Source organism: Hipposideros armiger, unplaced genomic scaffold (assembly GCF_001890085.2).
Source record: "Hipposideros armiger isolate ML-2016 unplaced genomic scaffold, ASM189008v1 scaffold_250, whole genome shotgun sequence".
Taxonomy (NCBI): domain Eukaryota; kingdom Metazoa; phylum Chordata; class Mammalia; order Chiroptera; family Hipposideridae; genus Hipposideros; species Hipposideros armiger.
Window position 1 is genome coordinate 2,014,673 of NW_017731600.1, and position 27,593 is coordinate 2,042,265.

At 36.3% G+C, this 27,593-nt stretch overlaps 1 protein-coding gene across 1 annotated transcript in view; it reads left to right on the plus strand.

The window, feature by feature from the left end:
- Positions 1-27,593, plus strand: part of LOC109389930 (signal peptidase complex subunit 2-like) — a 118,927-nt gene that overhangs the window by 47,571 nt on the left and 43,763 nt on the right. Inside the window, 1 exon segment of the mRNA XM_019655897.1 lies at positions 23,493-23,553. Within this exon segment, the coding sequence (XP_019511442.1) occupies positions 23,493-23,553 (61 nt within the window).

Here is a 27,593-nt window from a genome sequence, read left to right on the forward strand (position 1 = left end):
GCATTTGCAAAAACATGGAAGTACAAGAATGTATGGAACATTTAGGAAAGGAAATATTGTTCTTTATGAATGTGGCATAGGGACATATCAGGAGTAGATGCAAAGATTAGCTTATGTTTGCTCATATATGCTACAGAATATATTTGTGTGGTAATATAGGCTTTATATAAATGCATATATCATCATGTTTTTCATGGTAAATCAAGATAAAGTGTAATAAATTCAAGCTAGCAAGCGTGATCAAATTTCTCTTATACTATAGGTGATGTAAATTATCTAATATCTTTGAGCCTCAGGTTTCTCTTCTAAAAAAGAATAATTATCCCTACTCACAGGGTTGTTCTATTTCAGAGATTATTTTTTTGTAAGGCACACGTAGCACTCAGCATATTAGAGCTATCCTGTACACATAAGGGAATTAACTGCAGTGAGGAATGTTAAACACAAAACACAGATTTTACTCCCAGTGAGATTATAAACTCTCAAAACAGAAATCTTTAAAAGGCAAAAAGGGTAAGTACCCATTAACCTACTCATCTTTTAATATAATGACTAAAAATAGTAAAGCTTTCTGGACTGAGAATTCCATTTCCCAAATGCAGTCTCCTGCCATGAGGTCACTGAGGAAAGCTTTGATGGTGAGCATTGACCTCAGATATTTAAAGAACTAAATCCACCATGTTTCTGTGGCCAGGACCCTTTCCCCTTTAAGTTCAGCCACTATATATTTCTCTCTGATTAAACACATCTTCCAATATTAACTAACATTTTGAACTTGATTATCTTTTGCCAACAAAGCTTCCCAGAGTGCTTTAGCCAGCTATATCATTCAGGAAAACAGCTTAAAATTATTATACTAGTTTAGTTTAAAAAATAGTATGAGCAGATCAGGTAATGGAGACAGTGGTAATGCCTAAAGGAAAATGAATGTAGAAATCATCTAAGGAAATAAGTTAAGATACTCATAGTCTAAGTATTGCTTTGCAAAGAGCTCAAGATTTTAGACTTTTAAAAAATAAACGGGGCAGCTGGTTAGCTCAGGTTGTTAGAGCGCAGGCTCATAACACCAAGGTTGCTGGTTCGATCCCCACGTGGGCCGCTGAGCTGCGCCCTCCACAACTAGATTGAAGACAACTACTTGACTTGGAGTTGATGGGTCCTGGAAAAACACACTGTTCCCCAATAAAAAAGAAATTTTAAAAATAAATAAATAAATAAATAGAACCCTTTACAAATGTAAGCCACAAAACTCATGAGGACAGCTTCCTCCCTTCCCCCCGCCCCACTTGTTAATGCCTCTGGTAACTAGTATAAATGCAACTTGCACTGTAATATTCTAACATTCAAGGATTTTATTTTGGGCAAGATCTATCATTTGAAAAAAAGGGTTATTAAAAACAAATTCAACTTCAAAGTGTTGGAGATCGCTTTGATACTAACTGGGAAAAGCCTAATATAATAGAATGCAAACATTAATCATGAGTTTATAAACTGAGTAGCACATGCAATAATAACGTCATCTTACAGAAACATTATTTTTTGTTTTTGCTTTTTCGATATTGTTTATGCCACACATAGCACTTGAGGCAAGGAATTTTCCACACGCAGTTATTCACTTGGAAATACAGGACTTTTTTAGGATAGAAATTTCAATATTATATTCTCTCTGGTATGTAATAGCTCTCAATGCATAAGAGAGAATGAATATGGTACTGGCATAGTTCACTGCATTTGGTGTGAAATGTAGGTTTAAATCCTAAGTAGTCGTTTCATGATACTGGGCGAATTACTTAACCTCTCCATGTGTCAGTTTACTTCTGGGGATGATAGTAATGGTCCTTGTGATGATTTGATGAGATAACAGCTATAAATTGTATGTGTTGCTGTAGCAGATTGAGTTCCCCAGGAAGCTAACTGACTTGAAGATTAAGTTTATTAGGGAGTATTCTTGGGATAAACACTGTGGAAGGAAGTATCCAGAAATGGGATTAGACAGAGGGAGAAGTTAAGCAGCAGTGCAGGCTCAATGGAAGGTTCAGCTGACTCCTGGAGAGTTCCGTGAATGGGATGAATCTTCAGAGGAGTCCTGAGTTTGGATGAGAGGAATGAGTCTTCATACCCTCTCATAGATTAGTCATTAGATGCAGGCCATCTGGAATGGAGGAATGACCTTGGCTGAGGCTGAGGTATGACCTTGGTGGAAGCAGTCACTGAAGACGGCTTGACAGCTTGTAGTCCTTCCAGCATCTGGGGTAATTGGCCCCTTCATTTCCGAAGGGGACCTGGGCAGCACATTAGTGGCCATCATAGTTAAGTCACAAAATCAACTGTAAGTGTTTAACAGTATATGTGATTATGAGACGGGCCAACTTTCCTATTTCAAAGACACTTTCGAAATTCCATTCTTTATCTTTTGTTTAATTCCACTGCAGTGTTTTTCTGCTTGAATTTGCTCTTCTATATTGGCTCAGGCACTTTACAAGGTGTCTTGAATATCTTATATCACTGACTTTTCATAATAACCTGGTGAATTTTGTATCATTTTCAACAAGTTACTATGAAGAAACTGATGTCAAAATGGAGTATATAAGCTTTTTAATTTACAAATCCACTATAGAGTGAAGTAAGAATTCAACCCCAATATTTTTTAATCTACAGCATATGAAATATTTTATTTAGAGCTGTCGTGTGGTTGGATTATGCTATAGTTTTTCATTTATTCCAGCTATTTTGAAAAAACTCTTTTAATGCCTACAAGGATTTTACTTTGGCATGTGCCATCATATTAAGATTAAATGCTAGAATCTTCTAAATTTTATATATTTTTATAAATAGGTTAATTACATGAATTTTATTTAATTATTAAAGCTTGTGTTTCATTTGAATAGATAGACAGATAGACCTGGAATTTGCATAAATATCTGACAAGTATTCTTATATCTTATATAAAATACATCGGCTCCATAATTTCTTACTCTGCTATTTGCTCATTTTGATTTAGAAGCAAAAGTGAACTGATTAAAATGAGGAGTTCCCTAACTGTTAAATGCCAGTATCCAAACTTGAGTAAACTAGAAATATCACAAGATATAATGGGATATGCACCCAGTAGGTGGTCTTCAAATACACTTCATCCTCTGAGATACACTGGATAAAGGAGCATAAGTATACCATGAGGAGATAGCAAAGAACAGCTAGGTGTTTGAAGTAGTTCAATCATAGAAGGCAGGGAAGTGGGTGGCATATTCAATGAATGGACGGAGGATTGAGGACCATTTCTCCACAACCAAGAGCTCATTCAGAAGCCTTGGAGGTACAGAGGAAGTGAAGATGAAATCCAGGTGAGGAAAAAACACAATGTCTCGTGGAGCATATAAGCCTCAAAGCAGACAGGTAACAGGAAGGGCTTTTATTTTGACCTGTGACCAAGGATTGCGATTATGTGAAGCACGTGGCAGTTGTCTGTTTTATAAGACCTCCAAATGTATTATTCTCAGCAGATTAGTGGTAGAAGGGGATAACATCAACGTCCAGATCATGGGATGAGAGATTCCAGTTTCATCACATGAGAGTTACTAGAAATTTCCCCCAGGTTATGTCACCAGGTGTTCAGATAGCTTTAGCCTCTGATAGTGATACGACCTTTTCTTTAAAAAAATCTCATGTGAGTGTGTCTTCAAGGTATTTTCGAGGTAAATTGGAATTTAGTTCATTGGGACTTGGCTGCTAGAAAGATGAATTTTAAACAAGAAATTCTTGGAGCAAATAGGTCATTCTCTACTTTGCTCCCCTTCACAAGAACAACTGATAACTCTTCATGGACAAGACACTACTGAGAAAATCCTAAAACACGGTGTGAGGTTAGAGAATCCCCTGTACCACAGAGACTGAGACAGACTGCATTGGAAGAGTGAGAGAAGGAACCACACACAGACCACATCACCCCGGCTCCAGGCTGGTGCGGCACCCTGTGGGGAGGTCCCCCCCGAGTGTCTGGTTCCTGTGGTACAAAAAGCAAGCCCAGGGTGGATGTCCAGCTACCCCAGCACTGTAGGTCACTTCTTGCGAGTACCCACTCCATTCTCCCCTCACGTGGATCGTGGGGGATCCGCGGGGCTTGGCTGCTGGGAATCTGCTTGCGAATGAGAAGAGGGGAAGGGCTTGCCACAATCAGCACTTGGATCTGGGCAGACTGAATTCTTACCGGCAGCAAACAAGCAGTGGTCCTAACCAGCAGCTTGGCTCATCTGCTGAGGCAAGACAGGGGCATGGTTCGGCCAGGGAACTAAGCGGAGCACAGGTCTCAAACGAAGAGCTTTGCTGGCCTTGGAACTGGCTCTGCCACCCCCACCTCCTAACTCCACCCCCTACCCCCACACACAGGCCAAGGAGCTGAGTTGTCACCCCAAGCACTGCTAAGCCTGCCCAGAATGCTAGGAAGCCATGTAGCCCAGCAACACTCCAGCAGAGAGTCCGGCAGGCAGAGCTCATCGTCTGCAGAGCAAAACCAGTGGCCCTGATTGGTCAGGGAGCTTGGGGCTTGGGTCAGCTTGAGTCAAGACCACAAACAGAACCTTGCTATCCTCAGAGCTGGTTCTTCTACCCTACCTGGACAAGGAAACGAATTTGTAGCCCCAGCCATTGCTGAATACAGCCTTCAGTCTGCCAGACCAGGGAACCTAAGCAGAGTACATGGTAAGTTGCCATAGCCCATCCAACAACCCTGCTAACAGGGGCGCTTGGACAGAGAGCACAACCGATGGATTTCCCCATCTGCAGCGCAAAACCGGTGGCCCCTACTGGTGAAGGACTTCAGTGAGGTCTTCCTTGATTCAGGTCCCCAAACGACAAGCCCTGCAAGCCTTGGGGTCTGTTCTGCTGCCCCACCAGGGCTGGGAACCAAGCTAGTAGTCTTATCCAGTGGTTCTCAGCCAGCAGCACCCCCATCCTACCTCAGAGCCTGGGCAGTGGTCTCATCCCCTAATAGACCCTGATAGCAAGCCCCGCCTGCCCAAGGATGTTACCAGCTGACATGTCCAGAAACCCATGCTGAGCTGAATGGTAAAGAACTGTCTCTGCCAAACACATTAGGATGGGTGAACATATGCATATCAATGACTGCGATACATCACATCAATAGAATGAATGAAAGATAAAAATCATACGTTCACCTCAGTAGATGCAGGTAAAGCATTAGACAAAATTCAGCATCCTTTCATCATAACCACTCTCAACAAAGTGGGTATAGAAGGAACTTACCTCAATATAAGAAAGGCCGTATATGACAAGCCCATAGCTAACATCATACTCAATGGGGAAAGATTGAAAACTTTCCTGCTATGATCAGGAAAATAATATGGCTGCAGACTCTCACCACTCTTCCTGGAAGTCCTAGCTGGAGCATTAGGCAAGGAAAAGAAAGAAAAGACTCCAAATCAGAAAGGAAGAAGTAAAATGATCTCTGTTTGCAGATGATACGATCTTACATACAGAAAATCTTAAAGACTGCACCAGAAGTATTAGCACTAATCAACAAATTCAGTGAAGTTGCATAATACAAAATCATCATATAGAAATCAGTTGTTTCTATATACTAACAATGAAATATCTGAAAAAGAAGTGAAGAAAAAATCCACTTCACAATAGCATCAAAACAACAAACTACTCAGGAATAAATTTAACCGAGGAAGTAAAAGATCTGTACACTTTTAAGATTTTGATGGAAAAAAATTGAACAAGAGAATAAGAAGTGGAAAGATATCTCATGTTCATGGATCGGAAGAATTATTATTGTTAAAATGTCCATTCTACCCTAAGCCATATATGGCTTCAATGGAATCCCTATGAAAATTCCGATGGCATTTTTCACAGAAGTAGAAAGTTGTTTTTAAAATTTGTGTGGAACCACCAAAAAACATGAATAGCCAAAAGCAATTTTGAGCAAGAAGAACAAAGCTAAAGTCATCACACTTACTGCTTTGAAGCTATATTACAAATGTATAGTAATCAAGAGTATGGTACTGGCACAAAAATAGACATGTAGACCAATGGAACAGAATCAAGAGCCCAGAAAGAAACTCTCACATACACAATCAACTAATTGACAAGCGAACCAAGAAGATTCAGTGGGGGAAAGAATCATCTCTTCCATAAATGGTGCTGGGAAAACTGGATAATCACGTGCAGAAGAATGAAATTGGACCCCTATCTTACACCACTCACCAAAGTTAACTTGAAATGAATTAAGGATTTAAACAAGATCTGAAGCTGTAAAACTCCTAGAAGAAAACACAGGGGAAAAGCTCCTTGACATCTGTCTTGGCAGTGACTTTTTGGATATGACACCAAAAGCACAAGCAAGGAGAACAAAAATAAGTACGTAAGTGGAACCACTTCAAACTAAAAGCCTCGGCACAGCAAAGGAAATAACAAAATGTAAATGCCACCTATGGAATGGGAGAAAATATTTGCAAAAGTCTGTCTGATAAGGAGTTCACATCCAAAATATATAAGGAACTTGTACAACGGAATAGCAAAGAAACAAACATTTCAATTTAAAAAATGGGCGAAAGACCTGAATAGACATTTTTCCAAAGAAGATGAACAAGTGACCAACAGGTATGTGAAAAGATGCTCAATAGCATTAATCAGCAGGGAAATGCAAATCAAAACCACAAAGGGCTATCACCTCATACCTTTTAGGGTGGCTATAATCAAAAAAGATAAAAGATAAGTGTTGAGGATGTGGAAAAAGGAACCCTTGTGCACTGTTGGTGGGAATGTAAATTAGTACAGCCACTATAGAAAACAGTGTGGATGTTCCTCAAAAAATAATAGAACTGCCATGTGATCCAGTAATCTCATTTCCGGTTTATATCCAAAGGAAATGAAATCAGGATCTCAAAAAGATACTTGCACCCCCGTGTTCATTGAAGCATTATTCACAGTAGCCAAGACATGGAAACAATCTATGTGCCCAGTCCATCAAAAGATGGATGGATAAAGAAAATATGAGATACACACACACTGGAATTGTATTTACCACCAAAAAGAAAGAAATATTGCCATTTGCAACAAACATGGATGGACCCTGAGGGCATTATGCTAAGTGAAATAAGTCAGAAAAAGACAAATACCACGTGATCTCACTTATATATGGAACCAAAAAAAGCTAAACACACAGAGACAGTAAAATGGTGGTTGCGGGGTGCTTGGTTGTAAGGGAAGTAGGGAGATAGATGTTTGTCAAAAGGCACAAACTTCCAGCTATTAGATGAGTAAGTTCTGAGGATCTTACAACGTGGTGACTATAGTTAACAATGCTATATTATATATTTGGAAGTTGCTGAGATAGTAGATCTCAAATATTCTCACCAAAAAATGAAATGGTCATTATGTGAGGTGATGGAGGTATTAACCAACCCTACTGTGGTAATCATTTCAAAATATGCAGAAGAGGGTAAAGGAGGCCAAATATACAGTGATAGAAGGAGAACTGACTATGGGTGGTGAACACACATGGTGATATATAGATGATGTATTACAGAATTGTATACCTGAAACCTATGTAATTTTACTAACCGTTGTCAATTATTTAATTATTTAATTAAAAATTAAAAATCCCAAATATGTAAATTTCAAATCATCACATTGTACACCCTAAACTTGTACCATGTTCTATGTCAGTAAAGCAGGAAAATAAATAAATAAAATAAGGACTTGTGCTAGAATGAAACTCAATGTACTGCTTCCTTCTTTGAGAAAGTCATACTGTGAAAACAACAAAAAAAATAGCTGAATGAAAGTGTGCTTAGTGATATAGTTGATTTACATATAGTGTAATCTTATCTCATTGTAGCCCGGTAATGGACAGGCAGCCATGAACTTGGTGTAGCATAGTTTTACATGAGTCATTTAATTAAATCCTAAATCTATGCTATGAGAGATAATTATTAACCTCATTTTGTAGGGAATTGAGATCCTGAGTTAGTGTAATTCATTCAAGTGTCTGCAGTTAGCAAGTGCTGGTTGAAGATTTTCAATGCAGACTCACTCAATCGTCCTCCTGTTTAATTACTGTGCTTTACCGACAGGGTATAAATAGGCTTCAGAAGCTTTTACACAATAATTTTTTCAATGAATTCTCATGGAAAGCCCAACATATAAAATAGATAAAAATGAATGTGTTTGGTTTGATTTGGGAAAGCGTGAAATTTGACATCTTACCTTCTCAGACTGTGTCAGCCCCATTTGCCTTATTCTATGTTTCTAGGCACAGCTGGGACCCCTCTAAACTAGATTACCCTAGAGACTGGCATAATTATTCGAGCCCCCAAAAGTTTGATTTTGTCCATTTGCTAACATAACCAAGATGTGTGTGTATGTGTATAATCAGCGGACACAAAATACAATTTTATTTTGTGCATCAAAACTGCAAAGAACAAAAGGAAGTCATTATTCAAAAGTCAGGGGAACACTGATCGAATCAACCTCATATCCAACAACCTGGGAATAACTTAGCCTCTTATTTCTTTAGTTCCTCTAAGTCTCTCTGTACCATGTTTTTACTGGTACAAAGAATTCTTTGGAAACCCAAATATGGTAAACGTAGCTTGATTCCTCAGTTTATTGCAGGTACATGTTAACTCTACTTTTAATTTTTTTCAGAGGATGTTGAAAGTATATCAATATTTCTACCATTTCATTATGAATTCCTTGTTAGGGTCAGTTGCCTTAGGTTAAGAAAGAAAAAGTGTAAATGTGTTCTTTCTTTCACTAAAATGAGCTTTTCTTAAGGCCCAGAGGGGTAAAATATGAACTGCATCTGTGATCACTGATGTTCGTATACTGAAGTTTGCATACAACTGAGGTTCTACATTATATTAAAGGGATTGCATTTCTTCCATGCAAAAGATAAGGACACAAATATGGTTAACAAAGAGTCTTTGCAATGTGAAAATGTATTATACGAAAATAACTATGTTACCATAAAATATTTATATGTCATAACCTTATTTTTCAGTAAAACAATTTTATACCATATGTATAACTTTTTTATAAGTGATCAAGTAAAATAGCCGCCTATCGATTCTGATTATATGGCTTATCTCCCTCTAAATATTTCTTAAAATATGACTCCATTACTTAAACCATACTGAAAAAGCCACAAACATGATTCAAATAACGATTCCTGATTATGCAGTTCACCACCAAGAGGAAATTCATTATTAAGTATCAGAGCATTTGCTAGTTCCACTCACATTCTGCGGGGAGTTACTGCCATTTGCCATTTCATAATTTACACTCCACTCAGGTCTAACTGGTTGAAGCTTCTAAAACAAACAAAACAAAACAAAGTCTTGGGTACCTGCTGACACTGTCCTTTTTATCTAGGAACCACATTCCACTTTTAATAGAGTAATTAATGCTCCTTGCTATCACAAAAACCCATACAATCTCATTGCCTTAACCTACAAAGATTTACTGCATTGCATCAAATCTAAGCTGCCATCTATTATAAGAAGCATTATTTTGCTTGGCGCCAAGGAAGAAAATGAGTTGTCCTGGTTAAACTGTGGCACAGTGCTTCCTTATTACCTTTATTTTAAGAAGCATCCTAATTACAGAGAAGTTAAAATGTAAGAAGTAAAAGTACCTGAGAATTAATGTGATATTGCATTCATCTTGTGCATCGTGTACTGAAGATCACCTAGCTGTAAAGGGCCTCCACCAGACTGTGGCAAAGGCATCCTGGCTCTTTCCATTTTTCTGTTGTCCCCTGGGGACTTCGGAGGTCTCCATAGGATCCTTTGTATCTGGATTAGCAAGAAACCATGAGAGAGAACAGAGATAGAAGATGGCAGTGGTTGTTTCAAGTCAGGCCTAGGAATGTCTTGCATCACTATTACCCACATTCCTTTGGCAGCGCTGATCACATGACCCATCTGGATTTAAGAGGAGGAGGAATATAGTCTTCCTGTGGTCCCAGAGGAAAATGAAATGGTGTGAAGCGCACAAAGCATTGCCACTCCCGCTCAGCCCGTCACTTCCACTCATCTTTCAAGACAGCACAAGAATCACCTTCTCTGTTCAATGTTCTCTTATTCCTTACTCTTCCAAGTAAAAATGACTACAATTCTTTTGTGCTGTACTAATTTTCTGATATAAAATTAATAACCCTGTGTGCTTGCATTAGACAATGTCATACGCTACTCGGGCTGCCATAACAAAATACCACAGGCTGTGTGGCTTGAACGATAGTTCTGGAGCCTCGAAGTTCAAAATCAGGGTGTTGGTAGGGTTTGTCTGGTGAGACCGCTCTTCCTTGCTTTTAGATAGCTGCCTTCTCACAGTTTGCTCACATGTCCTTTTCTTTGTGTTTGCATACAAAGAGAGAACTCTGATGTCTGTTTCTCTTCTGGGAAGGACACCAGTCCTATTGGATCAGGGCCCCACCCTTATGACCACTTTTAACCTTGATTACCTCCTTAATGGCTTTATCTCCAAATACAGTGACTTTGGGGGTTAGGGCTTCAACAAATGAATTTTGGAGGAACACAATTCAGTCCGTAACAGATGCCAAGCCCTCTTTTATCAATGGATCCCCTGTGCCTAGAAGAGTTTAGAAAATTAATACATTTGTTTTATTTACATTCTAGTTGAAATTAAATTAGAAGATGATGAAGAAAAACAGTTGAGTTCTAGTTCTAGAATTTACATTAATTATCTGTGTGATTTGGAGCAAATCACATTAACCTCTTCAGGCACAAAGTGTCTTCATCAGAAATTTTAGGAATTACAGTAGGTGATCTTTAAGTCTCTTGAATGTTAAAATTTATGTTCTGTTTGACACCTATAATAAAAATCAATGAAAGATCATCACCCTCAATCAGGGCACACGATTTTGATGTACACTCATCTATTGAAAGCAACAGATCATATTCTTGTATTGGGTCACAATTTGCATTTATGCAAATTCATGATTGAATTCATGATTCCTGTCTTTGTAACTACATCCTGGCACATGCTGAAGACATAATGCTATTCTAATTTCCCTTGCTGTTGACCATGTTCAGGTATATATTCTAATCCTTCTTCTCCATCAGGGAGTTCTGTAGCAAGTCTTCCCTTAGTTATTCCATTTCTGCACTACAGATGGGAAGATTTTCATACTTTAAAACACTAGTGAATAACATTCACATAAAACTTTCTTTCAAAATATAAGCAATTCATCTCATTTGCAACCCACCAAAGTCACCAGTGACTCTAAATGTTACTGGAAAAATGAATTTATTTTAGTTAGAATGTGTTGTCAAAAGAGCTAAAATCAACTAGAGCACTGTGAACGAAGGGTAGTGATAAACAATATTTCACTGTACAGTTAGAAGTCATCAACCGTGGTGAGTTAATTACGATTAGTTTTGAGACCAGTTATAGTTATAGTTTTATAAAAATACATTAAGAAAACAAGAATACTAATTTGTTTTTCTAAGTAGGAAAACGTTAGAACAAAATACAAATATTCAAAAGAAAAATTATCACTTTCAATTTGAAAATGTTTTCAAATATATTTATTTCTCTGTAATTTAATTATATATTTTGGATCTTTAAAAATGATACTTCTCTGTTGAAAGCAGGAATTAAAGTATATTTTTTAAAAATCAACTTATACACATAGCAAGATTTGTGTACAAATAAAGATAAAGACACTAATTACATATATATGCATAAGCATATTAATTGCACCAATGATCTATATCATTTATTGACCTTCACTATATGCCAGTCACCATACTCAGTGATTTGTATATATCATAATAAATCCTCACACTAAACGAATGAAGTAGGTTCTGTTAACATCCTGTTTTATAAATGTGAAACCCAAACTACAGGTATTTCATGGAAAAATTGTACAATTAGAAAGTTGTGGAGCCCAGACAATTTAACTCCAGAATTTGTGTTCTTTCCACCACATTTGACTATTTCTGATAACATTTGGCATCAATTATGTGATTCATACCTAGAGTAAATAGTCTTAATAAATTTCATAGCTTTTTGTGTATGGTTGTAAGTAACTTTTTATAGTACATAATTAAGAATGGATTGGAAGTATTTTTTTATTCATGTCAAAAATGTACAAACAGAATCTAACCATGAAGGAACAACACAAATACATTCTACAAAATACTTGTACTCTTCAAAAATGTCAAGATCAAGAAATACAAAGAAAGGCTGAGAAATTGCTCTAGAATAAAAAAGACTAAGGAAAAATGACAAATAAATGCCAAGCATGATCTTGGGTAGGATCCTGGACTGGGGGTAGAGGGGACTAGATATAAAGGAGATTATTGGGAAAATTGACAAGATATGAATATGAGCTGAAGTTTAGACAATTGTACTGTATCAATGTTATATTTCCTGTGCTATGGTTATATAAGAAAACATACAGTACTTGTTCTTAGGAAATACACACTGGAGTACTGAAATGTGTGTGTGTGTGTGTGTGTGTGTGTGTGTGTGTGTGTGTGTGTGTGTGTAAGGAGAGACTGATAAAGCAAATGGGATAAAAAGCAAATATAAATAATTAATCCAGTGAACGCTACAGGTGGGTCTTCTTGCAATTTTTCTTTAAGTTTGAAATCATGGAGGGCATTATGCTAAGTGAAATAAGCCAGACACAGAAAGACAAATGTTGCATGATCTTGTGTATATGTGGGATCGAACATAACAAGACACATAGAGTCAGAGAGGAGAATGGCAGTTGCCAGGAGCAGGAGGGAGGGGGAAATGGGGAAATGTTCATCAAAGGGTACAAAGTTTCAGTTATACAAGATGAATAAATTCTAGAGATCTAATACAGCACAGTGACTATAGTTAATTTGAAATTTGCTAAGAGAGTAGAATGTAAGTGTTCTTACCACAAACAAAACGAAAGAAAATGTTTTGTGATATTATGGATATGTTAATTAGCTTGATTTCACAACTTATATAACACATCAAGTTGTACAACAGAAATGTATGCTGTTTCTATTTCTCAATTATGCCTCGATTAAGCTAAAAAATATAAAAGATAAAACACACTACAAAATGGAATAGAAGGAAGCATCTTATCGATTATTTAATTCATAAGCTTATGAAAATATAGATTAATAAACCATCAAGAACTAAAGCAGGCACTAAGGATCAAATGGAATTGAAACTAAGTATCTTCATCAAGAATGTAATTATCTGAGAAGAAATGTTTGAAAGTAATAAAAACCTTCAGTTAAATAGAGAAATGGGATATGTTAGTTTAATTGTTTTTTAATGAAGAAAACTATCAAGAGGATAAAATAATATATTGCAGCTAATAATAATATTAAAATATGTTGGCTTCTTTCACAGGAAATATCTATTTTAATCATAATGTTTCCTTTCTTGTGAGTCTGCTTTGGCAACCTTTGACTAATATAAGTCCAGCAATTTCACATTTATTATTATTTTAATTCACATAGTTATTCTCTGAGTTAAGTGTTATTATTTCCATTTTGTAGATGAGGAAACTGAGGCTCAGAGAAACTAACTAACTTGCTCAAGTCACACAGGCAGCATGTTTCTTGTATTTCACTCACACATCAGCCTTGATTTTAATCCCATATTTTTTCTACCTTAACACTCTGGCATTTAGTGAAAGGTGATTCATTAAAATATAAAGAAAATGGAAATAGCTAAGACCACTTTCAATGAAAAATGAGATGGGATTCTTCTTAGTGGCAAAATGGATTTTGAACTTTGCTTTGTAATGAAATGCTAACCCTTTACAAATTAGAAGTTTTTGATCTTTAAACCATGACTCATTTCAGTCAGTTTACTGAAGAGAAAAAAGAAGACTGAAAATGGAAAGAAAAAAAATACAAGGAATGCTTCTTTTATCCAATAATGTACTAGACATAAAAATGGCTGATTAATTGAAAATTTTCACTTTTCATGTAGTTGCTCTGATACTGAACAGTTTTAGACACATTTGGCTTCAAACCAAATGATTCCTTTGAGACCTTTTTTCTACCCCCAAAGCAGCAATGCACCTTAAAAAAACCCTCGTTGGCAGGAGTCTCAAAGCTGCTGCAGCGTTTTGTATGACAGAATATCTGACAGGAACTCCTCTCACTAGGACAGCCATTAGAGGCCCAGGAAATATGCCAGTAAAATGAGTGATCCATCAGCCTAAGAAGATGCGCCTCTTTGGCTTTTTCATTGCATTTTAAACAGAATTGTACAATGAATGTGTGTCACTGATATCTGAAAGAATTTTTCGAGGTGTTACATTATTATTTACTTTACTATTTAGTAAAGAAAATAACTTACTGTATTAAATAATTATTTAGTCAATTATTTAGTACTCTTATCACACAACAGAGGTTTTCAAAAGAGCATTAGAATCACCTGAAGGGCTTATTAAAAGCAGATTGCTGGATCCCAACCTTTGCTATGATTTAAGTTTGGGGCTGGGCTTGATAATTTACATTTCTAACAAGTTCCTAGGGGATGCTGATGTCGCTGGCCTGGGAACCACACTTTGAGAACCAATGGTCTAAAATATATGCAAGATTTTTAGATTTGCAAACTCACATTTTTTTTTTAATTATTATTAATTTCAGGCATACAAAACAATGTAATAGTTAGGCATTTACACCCCTCACAAAGCGATAACCTCCCTCCCCCAATCTACCACCCCTCTGACATCATTTATACCTGTTACAGTTCCATTGACTCTGTTCCCTATGCTGTACTCCACATCTTGTGACCATATATATATATGAAATTATAGTTGACATTCAATATTATTCAGATGTACACTGCAGTGGTCAGGCATCTACACCGTCCATGAAGTGGTCTCCCTAATAAGACAAGTGCCCATTGGATACCCTACAAAATCTTTACAACATTATTGATTCTATTCCCCAGAGGACATGAAGAGACGTTTCTCCAAAGAGGACATCCAGATGGCCAACAGACTTATGAAAAGATGCTCAGCATCACTAATCATTAGAGAAATGCAAGTAAAAACCACAATGAGATACCATCTCACTCTGGTCAGAATGGCCATCATCAATAAATCAACAAACAACAAGTGCTGATGAGGCTGTGGAGAAAAGGGAACCCTTGTGTGTTGTTGGTGGGACTGCAGATTGGTGCAGCCATTATGGAAAACAGTATGGAGGTATCTCAAAAAACTGAAAATGGAACTACCTTATGGCCCAGCAATTCCACTCTTAGGTATTTATCCAGAAAAACCCAAGACATTAATTCGAAAAAATATATGCACCCCTATGTTCATTGCAGGGCTATTCACAATAGCCAAGATATGGAAACAACCAAAATGCCCATTGATAGACGATTGGATAAAGAAACTGTGGTACATTTATACAATGGAATATTACTCACATTCTTTATTGATCATCTGTAATCACTTAGAATTCTGTGTTCAAGAAAATGTTATAAATATGCAAATATAACTGTGTTTAAAAGGCTGTGTCTCCAACTGGTTTGTTAACTGAACTTTGGACCTAGATCTTCATTGTCCAATACAGTAAACGTTAGGTACACGTGACTAGTTGACTAATTAAAATTAAATGAAGTTAAAAGTTCAGTTCTTCAGTCACACTAGCCACATGTGGCTAGTAGGTACCAGATTAGAACATTTCCTTCATCGTTGGAAGTTGTATTGGATAGTTGATAGAGTCTTCCATGACTTTTGTAAGTAGCCTAAACCCAGGCCAGCCTTAACATAAACAGAGCAGGGAGGTCCATATCTGATGTGATTTCAGGCATTTGGCCTTCCTCACTGTCTCGCTTCACCTTAGCATCTGTGCATGTGCACACACACACACACATGCACACACACGGTTCTCTCATTAGATAGTATCTAATATCTAAAAACTATCTTTCAAGGCTTGGATCTAGTTTAAAGAACTACACACTGGAAGAGATTGTCCCTTACATATTTTAGTAATTTACGATTCTGTGGGTTTTAACAGTTTCCTGAAGTTCTAATTTGAGGGTATGGATAATAGAGAAAATTACTATTAAAATAATAAAACATATTTTGATGTGGGATATTGGAACAGAGGAATATACCATTTAGGAAACCTGTAGCAGATTCAATTTTCCTTCATTTTCTCCTAAATTATCCAGGATATTATATTGCATCCTCTCTATGGTGCTAATTTGGCTATGAAGAATAGAGAGCAGAGGGCTGTGAGTTTCTGTAAGGAATGCTGTATGTCCATGTCCCTACTCTGCTACTTTTCTGTGATATTGTGTGACATCTTTGGATCTCTGTACCTTGTTTATAAATGGAACCAGCATGATTGTTGTAAAGAGGACATGAAGATAGTATGCTTGAATGTACTGTCAAGGCTTATGCAAATTCTGTCTATTTCATTTCTCTCATGCTAAAAGTTGATATTATAGCTGTAAAAGAAAGCTGATAAATAGCCTCACATGACAGTATGAAAGAACAGTCCCAGAAATTTTCATCTTCATCTCTGTGAAATAGGGCTGCCAACTCAGTGCACTTCTTGGCACTGTGCAAAGATAAACAACAAAGTATTTCAGTCCTTTAAAGCTTCACACATTTAAATTAGAAATATAAGGTGGATGTGATGAGCAGGATTCCGTGATGTCCCTCCGTGTCCCTTGCCCACTCCTATGTGATCCCATGCCCTTGAGTGTGGGTAGAATCCGTGAATATAATGAGATATTACTCCCATGTTTATATTAGATTTCATGGCAAAAGGAATTTGGCAGATGCCATTAAGATCCCAAATCAGTTGATGTTAAGATAGGGAGATTATCCTACGTGTGTCAGCCCTAATCAGAAGAGTCCTTACAAAGCACTGAGCTCTTCCTAATGCAGGAGATTGGAAGCTGAGGGATTCATTGAGAGGGAGGGCCTCTTACTGGCATTGAAGATGGAGGGGGCTACATGGCAAAGGCTATGAGAGGCCTCTAGGAGCTAAAAGTAGCCCCAGATGATAGCCAGCAAGGAAATGGGGACCTCAGTCCTAGAACCACAAGGAACTGAATTCTGCTGACAACCTGAATCAATTTGGAAGAGGATTCCAAATTCCAGGTGAGAATACTGACACCTTGATCTCAGCCTTGTGAGATTATGAGCAGGGGACATAGTCATGCTAGCCCAACTCCTGGCCTGTAGAAACTGTGAGCTAATAAATCGACGTTTTTTTAAGCTGTTAGCTTTACACAACACTAACACAATGGACCAGCAATTAGGCAGTTGCTCTTTAGTATCTATTATCTGAGAGTAGGGGACAGTTTGACTGCAACATCTTTGTATGTAAGATTTTTGAAATCATAGTATGTTATTCACATTCAGTGTAGTTAAATTCCTCAAGATACAGAGGAGTTAAGGGGAAGAGAGTATGCAATGGGTAGACAATGATTCCTGGGCTCTAATTTAATAGGTCTGAGGATTTGACCTGCAGTTAAGGCTACCAGGGAACATCTGTCAGTTGGTTCTGGGAAAAACTTAATTAAAATCACGTCCACTTAGCCCATACAATAAATTTGGTGAAATTTTATGGACATGCAGTATGAGAATCAGGTAATGGCCTTTATAAAACTGCCTTAGAGAGAAAGTCATATACTCATGTGTGTGTATGTGTGTGTGTGTGTGTGTGTATTTGTGATCACCAAAGTGTTAATAATATCCTAAGTGTTCTTATAATTCCTTCATCTTCCACTCAAAACTATAGTAACATATAGTATTCTGGAGGAAAGAGAATGGAGAGAACCTTATCACAGAGGTGTCTGTTTTGAAATATCTGATATTCTGTTATAAAATGGCCTTCATCAGGCTTATTCTCATCTTGGGCTATACATCTAAAATTTTAATCATATGTTATCCTTCTTTCTCAATTTGTAGACTTATTATTATTATTCTTTTTATTGAGCATGATCCATCACCCTAACACATGTCTCTGGTATTCAACTCAATTATCTAGAAAGCCAGGAAACAAAAGGAGTTCATATTAAAGATCCTGCCTTAATATCAGAATCAAAACAATGATTGAAAGATTGAACATTTTCTGTTCCTTCTGAGTTATTTACAAATTTTCCTCTATCATTAATATTGGATTTCAATATATTGACTTATATCTCAATACCCATGAATCCATATTTTTAATAATTCTTCAATTTGATTATATTACAGCTGGTTCATTGATCTGCCTTTGAGAATCAATTAGAGGGATCATTGATAAAGGACACTAACAGTGGCTGACAAGTAATTTGATTGGACCTACCATAGTCAAAATAAGAAAGTTACCAGCTCTGCCTATGGCATGAATCCATATTGACAGTCAAATCTTGGTATAGGGATTTATTTCTCTTGAAAATTATCTCCTAGGCATACTGTGGTGTTTTTGAAGATTGTTCCATGGACTGCCCACATCAAGATCACCTAGAAAGCTTGTTAAAATGCATGTGACTTGGCCTCATCTTAGACCTCTTCAATTACACTTTTGAGTTTTAATGCCCAGGAGTCTGCATTTTAAGGAAGCTCCCTACAAGGTTTTTATGAACACCTAAGTCATGAAACAGTGATAAATGGAGGGTACGAAGTGGAGTTGTTGTTTTTCCTAATAAGGTAGAGCCCAGACCTCTTGAATCTCAGCATCCCCTCTCTTCTGAGCTTTATGAGGCTTACCTTCATGGGCTCCGTTCTTTAGTATATGACAAACCCTACCTCAATATCAAATGTCTTTCTACCCTCGTTCAAAAACATACCTCAAGTAAGGGACTGTTTCTACCTTGTCCTAAGTCTTGCAAATCTCTCCAATTTTACCCATTTTTATTCAAAAAAGTAAATCACCTACAATGCCTTTGAGTATGATGTCACTTTTTTTGATCCCAGATGAATTAAGTTGCTAGAGACATTTGGAAGGTCATGTGCCTCAGGACTCCACATTGATATCTTTTATGAGAGCAGAATAAAATATGGTGAAAACTTGAGAGTTCAGCACAAAGCAAGTTTCAAGAAAAGTTCTCAAAGTCATGTCATGAGATCATACGATTGGCATAAAGCTTTTGAGATGATTAACTTGGGTGAACATGGATGACAAGAACCGCTCAAAAACGTTGAGCTGAGTTTTCATTTATACTTTATATATATATATATATATATATATATATATATATTTATTTATTTATATATTATAAACAAATAAGATCCAGAGAATTGCTGTGACGTAAGACAGTGGAGTAGGGTAGTCAAGTTTGGGTTTTGGAGATAGATTGACCCGGAATTGAACCCTTGTACTGCTGCAGTGTGACATTCAAACTCTATGTGTCTCAGTTTTGTCTTCTATAATTTTTTTTGTGTATGTGTCTCAATTTTGTCATCTATAAAATTTACCTGCCTATTAGGGTAGGATTTCCAGATAAAATAGAGGACTTGCAGTTAAATTTGATTTTCAGATAAACAACTATTTTTTTTTTAGTATAACTATATCCCATGGGACACATTAACACTAAAAAATAGTTTGTTGTGTATCTTAAATTCAAATTTAACTGGGCATTGTGTACTTTGCTAAGTCTCATAACCTTAGTTTAGGGAGAAAATTAAATAGGTCGAAGGATATTTTTGGAACAATTAAATGAGCTGGCACATGCAAAATTCATAAATGAATGCTTGGTAAATATTTGGCACAGCTGCATGCATTTTCCTACTTCTTACCCAAAACATCTGTTCCAGTTTGGGTGCTCTGCATAGGTGGAAGCTCTGATAGGGAGAGATCTACTGGCCTTCAAAATTTCCCATCTGACTAAATACAACTTTTTGTATCTTAATTGCTATTAATATTAGTTTTCATTGTTTAGCTATATGTAAATTCCGTATTCTACCTTTAAAAAATTAGAAGCACAGAAAAGATGCACTAAATATTATTTTATTTAAGCCCTGGAATAGGTTAATCAATAGATCCAATAAAAATCAATGAAAAATGTTAATTATTGACATGAAATATACAGGTTAGATATGAGGTATAGTGCAGAGGAAAAAATTGCCTTTGGGTAATTTCTGAAAAACCTCATGAAATTTGCATAACTAACTTTCCCCATAATGCAGAAATGTTTTGAGAAGCCAAATAGTAAGCCAGTTTCTGGACCACTTTACTTCTTCATAAACAAAAATGGTGTTTCAGTCTAATTCTAAGTGTGATTTTGTTGCCATGAATTTTCATATATAGAGAAAAATACATATTTAAAAAAAATTTAAACATGTTAGACACTTATATAAATAAGTCAAGATTTACTTAGTACAATAAAAATGGGAGGCTTGTTTATTATTCACATCAAATTGGTAATTTGATTTTGAGTTGGTCTCTATTCAGCAGATCAAATTAATTAGAACTTTTCAGTACAGTTCAGCAAATACTGCTAAGTCATTTTCAATTGTTCTCAGCTGATAATTAGGAAGACAATAAGTTTTTTGTCCTTTTTAGATCAAATATCCCAATATTTTAGATTGAGCATGTCTAATATTAAATAGCTGAATAGTTTGCTTTCATAGAACAAAAGAAGATGACACAACCTGCTTTTGTAATTTTAACTCATTGAGAACGTAAGTTTGTACTTATTTCAATTTTTGGAGTGTCAAGAGTGTTCTTTAGTTCAAGTTACAAATTGGTCCTCCAAATATCAAGAAATTTTTACCTAACAATTGTGTAAAATTTTGGTAGAGATGCTGTATTATTGATCACTAGATTGCATGATCCTCAACTTCTTCCCTCTTCCAAAATTTAGGGACCTTTGTGTGAAGGAGAGGGGAATTAATGGGAAACAGGCCTAGCCTGCTAAAGGACAAATGGTGCCCTCAACAATGGACCCTTTCAAATTGCCTTGTGAGTAGTTGCAATTAATTTGGGATTGTCCTTCCCAATCTCTTCTTTCTAATAGAAAAGACCATGTCTTCTAGTAGTAGCAATGCTCCCATTGGGTGGTCCCTTAATTGCAAGCCTGAGGACTAAGAATGTCCTAGGTATGTCAGAGGAATCACCTTGGAAGAGAATACAAAGATTATTATGCTCAGTGAAATAAGTCACACAGAAAAAGTTGACAATCATATGATTTCACTGATATGTGGGATATAAACAAAGGAACAAGACAAACAAACAAAAACTCATAGACACAGACAACAATTTAGTAGTTCCCACAGGGTAAGGGGGGAGCGGGTGGTAGATGAGGGTAAAGGGGGTCAAATATATGGTGATGGAAAGAGAACTGACTCTGGGTGGTGAACACACAATGTGATACACAGATGATGTATTACAGAATTGTATGCCTGAAACCTATGTAACTTTACTAACCATTGTCACCCCCAATAAAGTTTAATGAATAAAAACAATAAAAGCAAATATTTATTGAGTGCTTCAATTTGTCATGAAGTTTTCTAAGTACTTTACATATATTATAACTGTTTATAATTTGAACAAATCTGTCAAGTGGATGGTATTATCCTCATTTGAAAGATGAAGTAATTGGGACACAGAAAACTTAAGTATCCTACCTAATGTCACACAAGAATAAACTGGTTGAGACAAGGTTTGAACCCAGGCTGTCTGATTCCAGCGCCCCTGCTCTTATAACTTATATTCCTCATAATTGTAGGGAGATGGTTAGTCCTTCTTCATAACTCAGCTTTCTCATATCAAGAAACTGTTACTATTGAGTAGAGCTCAAGTTTAATCTAGGAGCAAAGCATTTAGCCTAAATATTGTCTGTCACATGTCTTTAGTCTCCTAGCACATTCAATCATTCAAGAAATGTTTACTGAGCATCCACTACATTTGGGAGATTAATTGAGACTTCACATTTAAGGATGCAAATTAAATACAGTTTGGTATTGGAGACGTCAGCTATTTAAAATGCAAGATCAGGGAGGTATTAGAGTCGCCATTCATAGTATTTGCTGGAGAACAGAAACAAATAAGGTCCTCAATTCTGACTGGGCCCTTAGAAAAGCTCCCTTCAGATTACCTCTCTAAAATGATATGATTTTAAGATCAACATGAACTTAAGATCTTTATGGCTGACATTGGGGGTCTACAGCAATCACACTCTGCCTTTATACCAAGACGTAAAAAATGAGCCACACCAAATTTTCTGTATTATAAAATATTATCTATGTACATAGTTTTGGAACTTGCTTTACCAGTTCTCATTCAGAGATCCTGCTAAGCCAACACATGACTATGTATATATATCCATGCATTTAGTAGTCATAATCTTCTTCATCTGTGCTATGGCCTCATCATGATACCCCTCAGGTGTGCTGCCTATCCACTTTGGGAAAGAAATGTTGCAAAGTTTCATTAAACTTATATTAGAGCATGGACATTTCTCTAACACTGTTGCTTGCCTCTCAGTCCTCTGTAATAGTGCCTTAGTGTCTTCAGAAGATGTTTTACATTGTTCCATTTAAATGGGCATGCACATTGCCTGCAGCTGTGTGTGTGTGTGTGTGTGTGTGTGCGCGCACGCGCGCGCACGTGCATATGCATTGTGCATGCGGATTGCTTTTGGGGCTTTGGGAAATGGAAAGGTTTTGTGTTGTTACTTGTGGCAATAAAATTACCTGAGGTGCCTGGGATCCCCATGCCTGTTTTAAGACATAAAGTAAGTTGGTACAGAACAAATATCAAATTGGAACACTATTCTGCCATAAGAAAAGATGAAATAGTGCAATTTGCGACAACATTGATGGATCCTGAGATTATAATGCTAAGCGAAATAAGTCACACAGAAAAAGCCGAGAACCACATGATTTCACTGATATGTGGAATATAAAACTGAAAGCAACAAAGGAACAAGACAAACAAAAACTCATAGACACAGACAGTAGTTTAGTGGTCACCAAAGGGTCAGGGGGGAGGGAGGTGGTAGAAGAGGGAAAAGGCGATCAAATATATGGTGATGGAAGGAGAACTGACTCTGGGTGGTGAGCACACAATGTGATATATAGATGATGTGTTCCAGAATTGTACACTTGAAACCTATGTAACTTTACTAACAATTGTTACCCCAATAAACTTGAATTTTAAAAAAAACACCTTGAATTATATTTGTAGGTTAAAATGTGATCTTTATTTTACAAGCACATTTATCTTAACAGGTATTGAACCACTTGTACAGAACAGAAAGGTAGAAATGGTTATATTAAATCACCTAATAGGCAATTGAATTTAGGAGCTTACCATAATGAATGAAACTTGTAGGTGACACTTGTGATGCTCTCCTGTATCCAGTTCCCATTCAAGAAACACAAAAGGATGATGCTTCCTTTCTCTTTTGCAGTTATGTGGGTCTATTGTGACTAGTTTTTGCTGATGGACTGTGAGTGAAAGTTACTTAGGTCTTGGCTTATTTCTAGATGGAAGGATTTAACTGCCAGAGCGAGACTCTCCAATGTTTTCCTTTTCTTATTAACCTAGGAGACCGCATGTTTGAGATGGTACAGGGAGAGGATGGTGGAGCCTTCTTCAGCCTGGATTGGTATGTATGTCACTACATGAAATATTGCTGACCTGAAGAGTTGCCCAGATGTACAAGGAAATTTGCATGTTGTGTTAAGTCACTGATATTGGAGGTTGTACGGAACACACTGTAACTAGTCTGTCCTGTTCAACACACATTACAAGATGTATTGCATAATTCTACAAGCATTTGTTTTGAAAGTCTTGGCCACTTGGGATTCTTACTCTGTTTTGAATGGTAAGATTTGAAACTAGGCAGCTAACAATTACATTACAGATGTATCATTGATTACAGTTCTATAAAGTGATTCTAAAGATATTATGCCATTTGATTCTCAGTCTTTAAAAAAATTGAGTGAGGAAACTAAGGCGTAGAGAATTTAAGTGGCTTTGTCAAAGGGCTCTGAAAGAGGTGGCATATAGATGATTTTTCATGATTCTCTATTCTCTTCTATTTTACTAGCATTCATTAATGTACTCTTATTTTTCATGCGAAATGACCGTATCATAATAAATATGCTGACAAAGGGGAGAATGAAGAATGGTTTGATATATTTGGATCTTCAGAAATTCTTTTCATAATCCCATAACTGTTTTTTAATGGCTAATCTCTTGCATTCAAATAATATAGGGATGTTGTTTATAGCTTTGCTATGCGTTCCATGTGGTTATTTGGTGTGTCCATTAAGAAAGATGGTTTGAACCCCAAATAGTCCCTCTGAGAGAATTTAATTAGGAAAAGTGGATTCTGATGATGATAAGATCTCAGGGTCATAGCTATAGTAATGTATACACATACGCAGGAAAATACAGACTCAGTAAATATCCATTTATCTCACATTTCATATAGGGCAGAAAAAAATTTTTTTTGTTTCTTCATATTTGTTTTTTCGCTTCTAGTTTGCTTTTCTAAACAATTCAGTATATATGACAATGAGATGACACAGATATATTACTCTGGGAGATATGCACATTCACGACATTGGCAAGTGGTTTGAGATTGATGACACAGAACTGCTCCGGCAGTTGATCTGGCATTGTATGCTCTTCTCTGCTAATGAAAGAAGGAGCTACACATGGATCATAATTATCAATAACTATCTGTTACTGTCAGTGACAAAAGGAAATCACATTCCGTTTCACTGTATGTGTATTAGATATTACTGCTAAAGATTAAATAAAGGTAATGCATTGGAGATACAGAAGGAATACATTAAAAATTAGCTGAGCTATTTATAAGATGCCACAATAGGAAGCAAGAGTTCATGGCATTATCGAAGGTAATGATGATTTTGGCATTGAACGTGACTTACATATTCATGCAATGGTAAATGTTTTCCTGTTTCAGAAGTTTCTTTTTATAGAAAAAGGCAACAAGCATGTAATCACTGGTATTGAGTGCATTAGGGGAAGTAGCTAAGCCGATGAAATCTTTCTGAACATTTTCCAGCATTGTAAAAATACCCTAAATCATGTGGCCACAGCACTGGGTACATGACCTGTTTTTCCAAAAAAAGACCAATCTGAATAGGAAGAACACACACTTTAAAATGTTTTTAGTGTTAAAAGAAGCAAAAACAGTTTTAGCAGGCAATAGAGATGTATGTGATTTTATCTACATTCTATAAATTAGGATGACCTGACTGTGTTGTTTTAAAACCTCTTTAAGTTTGATATTGTTTAACTTTGAAATGGAAATGATATAGAGAAATACTACTTACGTTGCTGGATATAAATTTTGAAATATTCATAATAATGAAAGGGAACCTGGAAAATATTGGTTTCAATTAAATTTGGATTTAGAATTGGAATCACCTATTCATGACGCAGCAAACTAATTTTCCGATTACCTTGTTATATGATCTTAGCTATACCTATGCAAATATTAGAGGGCTTACGTTTATGAGAGTTTAACAGTTTGCTAACTAAGAAGAAAGTGAATAACCTTCTATTACGTTAATCAAGTGCTGCGATTGATGACACTGAGCAGAAAGAACAACCAGAATTTCCAGTGGATACGGCCTGGTTTCATTGCTGCAGCTGCTCTATTTTGGCTGGGCACATGGAGCAGCAGGGCTTGGTCTGGTTTGGTCTCCTGTGGTTATATATTCATGTTACACTCTGACGTCGGCTTTCAGAGAATCTCCATTTGCTGATTTTTGGTTTGCTTGTTTGTTTGCCAGTATGGCAATGAAAAGTACATTTGTATAAGTCTAGGCAATAAGTTCACGTGTAATTGGTAGTTAACTGTAAAGATAGATGAGCCATCAATACATGTTCTAGAGAGACATTCCAAAGCAGGAGCAGAGATGTCTGATGTGTTCAACACGGGGTTTACAAGGCACTATCATAATTAGAGGAGATGCTCTTTGGTATTTTTGCTATTATTATTTTACTCTATGGAATTTTTGGTTATTTCTCCTGTATGCTATTTTTCTGGACTCAGTTGCTTTCCATGATTTTCTTTTTCTCTAGCATTTAGAAAGCAAAACTCTTTTTAAAAATCCTATGGGAGATAGGGTGGCTGAAATGTTTAACATTACCAAGTATGATCAAGGATATGGAGACTTAGAATACTTACATTGCAAGTGATGACTTTAATCTGCACAGCTGTTTTGTTTTTTTTGAATTAAATTTTATTGGGGTGACAATTGTTAGTAAAATTACATAGGTTTCAGGTGTACAATTCTGTAATACATCATCTATATATCACATTGTGTGTTCACCACCCAGAGACAGCTGGTTTGAGGGAAATACCTAAAAGTATTTGCTTAAGCTACACAGCACCTTAAGCAACTTATCTTACTCCTGGATATACACCTAACAGAAATAGGGTTCTTGCATGTACAAGAATGATCACAGAAGTTTTATTCCTAATAGCTGAAAGCTGGAAATAATCTAAATGTCCATCAAAAGTTGAATGGGTAAACAAATCGTGATATATTTATGCAATGGAATACTTCACAGCAGTGAAAAAGTGTGAACTACCCATGAGAGCAACAACATGGCTTCATATCAAAGACATAACGTTGAGAGAAAGAAGTCAGATACTAAAGAGTGCACACTGTATGATTACATTTACACGAAGTAAAAAAGACAATGTGTGATGACAGAGATCAGAATAGTATTTATTATTGGAAAGGGATGCCCCCGATTGGGCAGGGGTACTAGAGAGACTTCTAGAATGTTGGAGATGTTCTGTAACTTGATGCAGGTGAGGGTTACATATATAAATATATGTAAAAATCCACAGAAATTAAGATTTATTTTCACAATTGAATGTAATTCCTCAATTAAGAAAAATACACTCGTAATTGTATATGAACTTCAACAAATATTGAGTTAATATTTCCTTATTTGACAACCTTAAGAGTAAAACTAGATCTTCTGACAGTGTCCATCTGACAGTTTCATATATATATGAAAAGAAACTGATAACCTTTTCTCTGGAATATCGTCTGGAATTTCAGACCCAGTATTTTATCTTAATTTCAAACATTGTGGTGTCTGTTTGTCTTACTAATTTAAGACTTAAATTTTTTTTGATCTCTCTTTGTGATAACATTTATAAGAATTAGCTAAAATTAAATTTTTACTAAATGGTTTTGACCATCCCTGCCAGTCCACGTCTCCAAATGCTCCTTTAAGGTTGAGCGATCTATTTTCTAAATCCTGCCCATGTGACACTTCATATGTAAACAAAACCACTTGTAGGGAATGGAGTCTTTTTCATTAAAACTCTACATATTGTTTTTTTTAATTTCTGCCCTTTAATTTAAAACTGATGAAGACAGATAAGTAAGACTTTTCTTTCTTGAAGTTTTTTTTTAATTTTCAGCATTATTGTGGAATAATTGACAAATAAAAATTGTGTATGTACTTAAGGTGTAAAACATGATGTTTTGATACATGTATCTATTGTGAAATTATTGCAACAATCAACCTAATTAATATATCCATCACCTCATATATTGATAGTTTTCTTTCTCTTTTGTTTTGTTTTGTTTTTGTTTTTGTGGTTAGAACACTTAAGATGTACCCTCTTAGCAAATTTCAAGG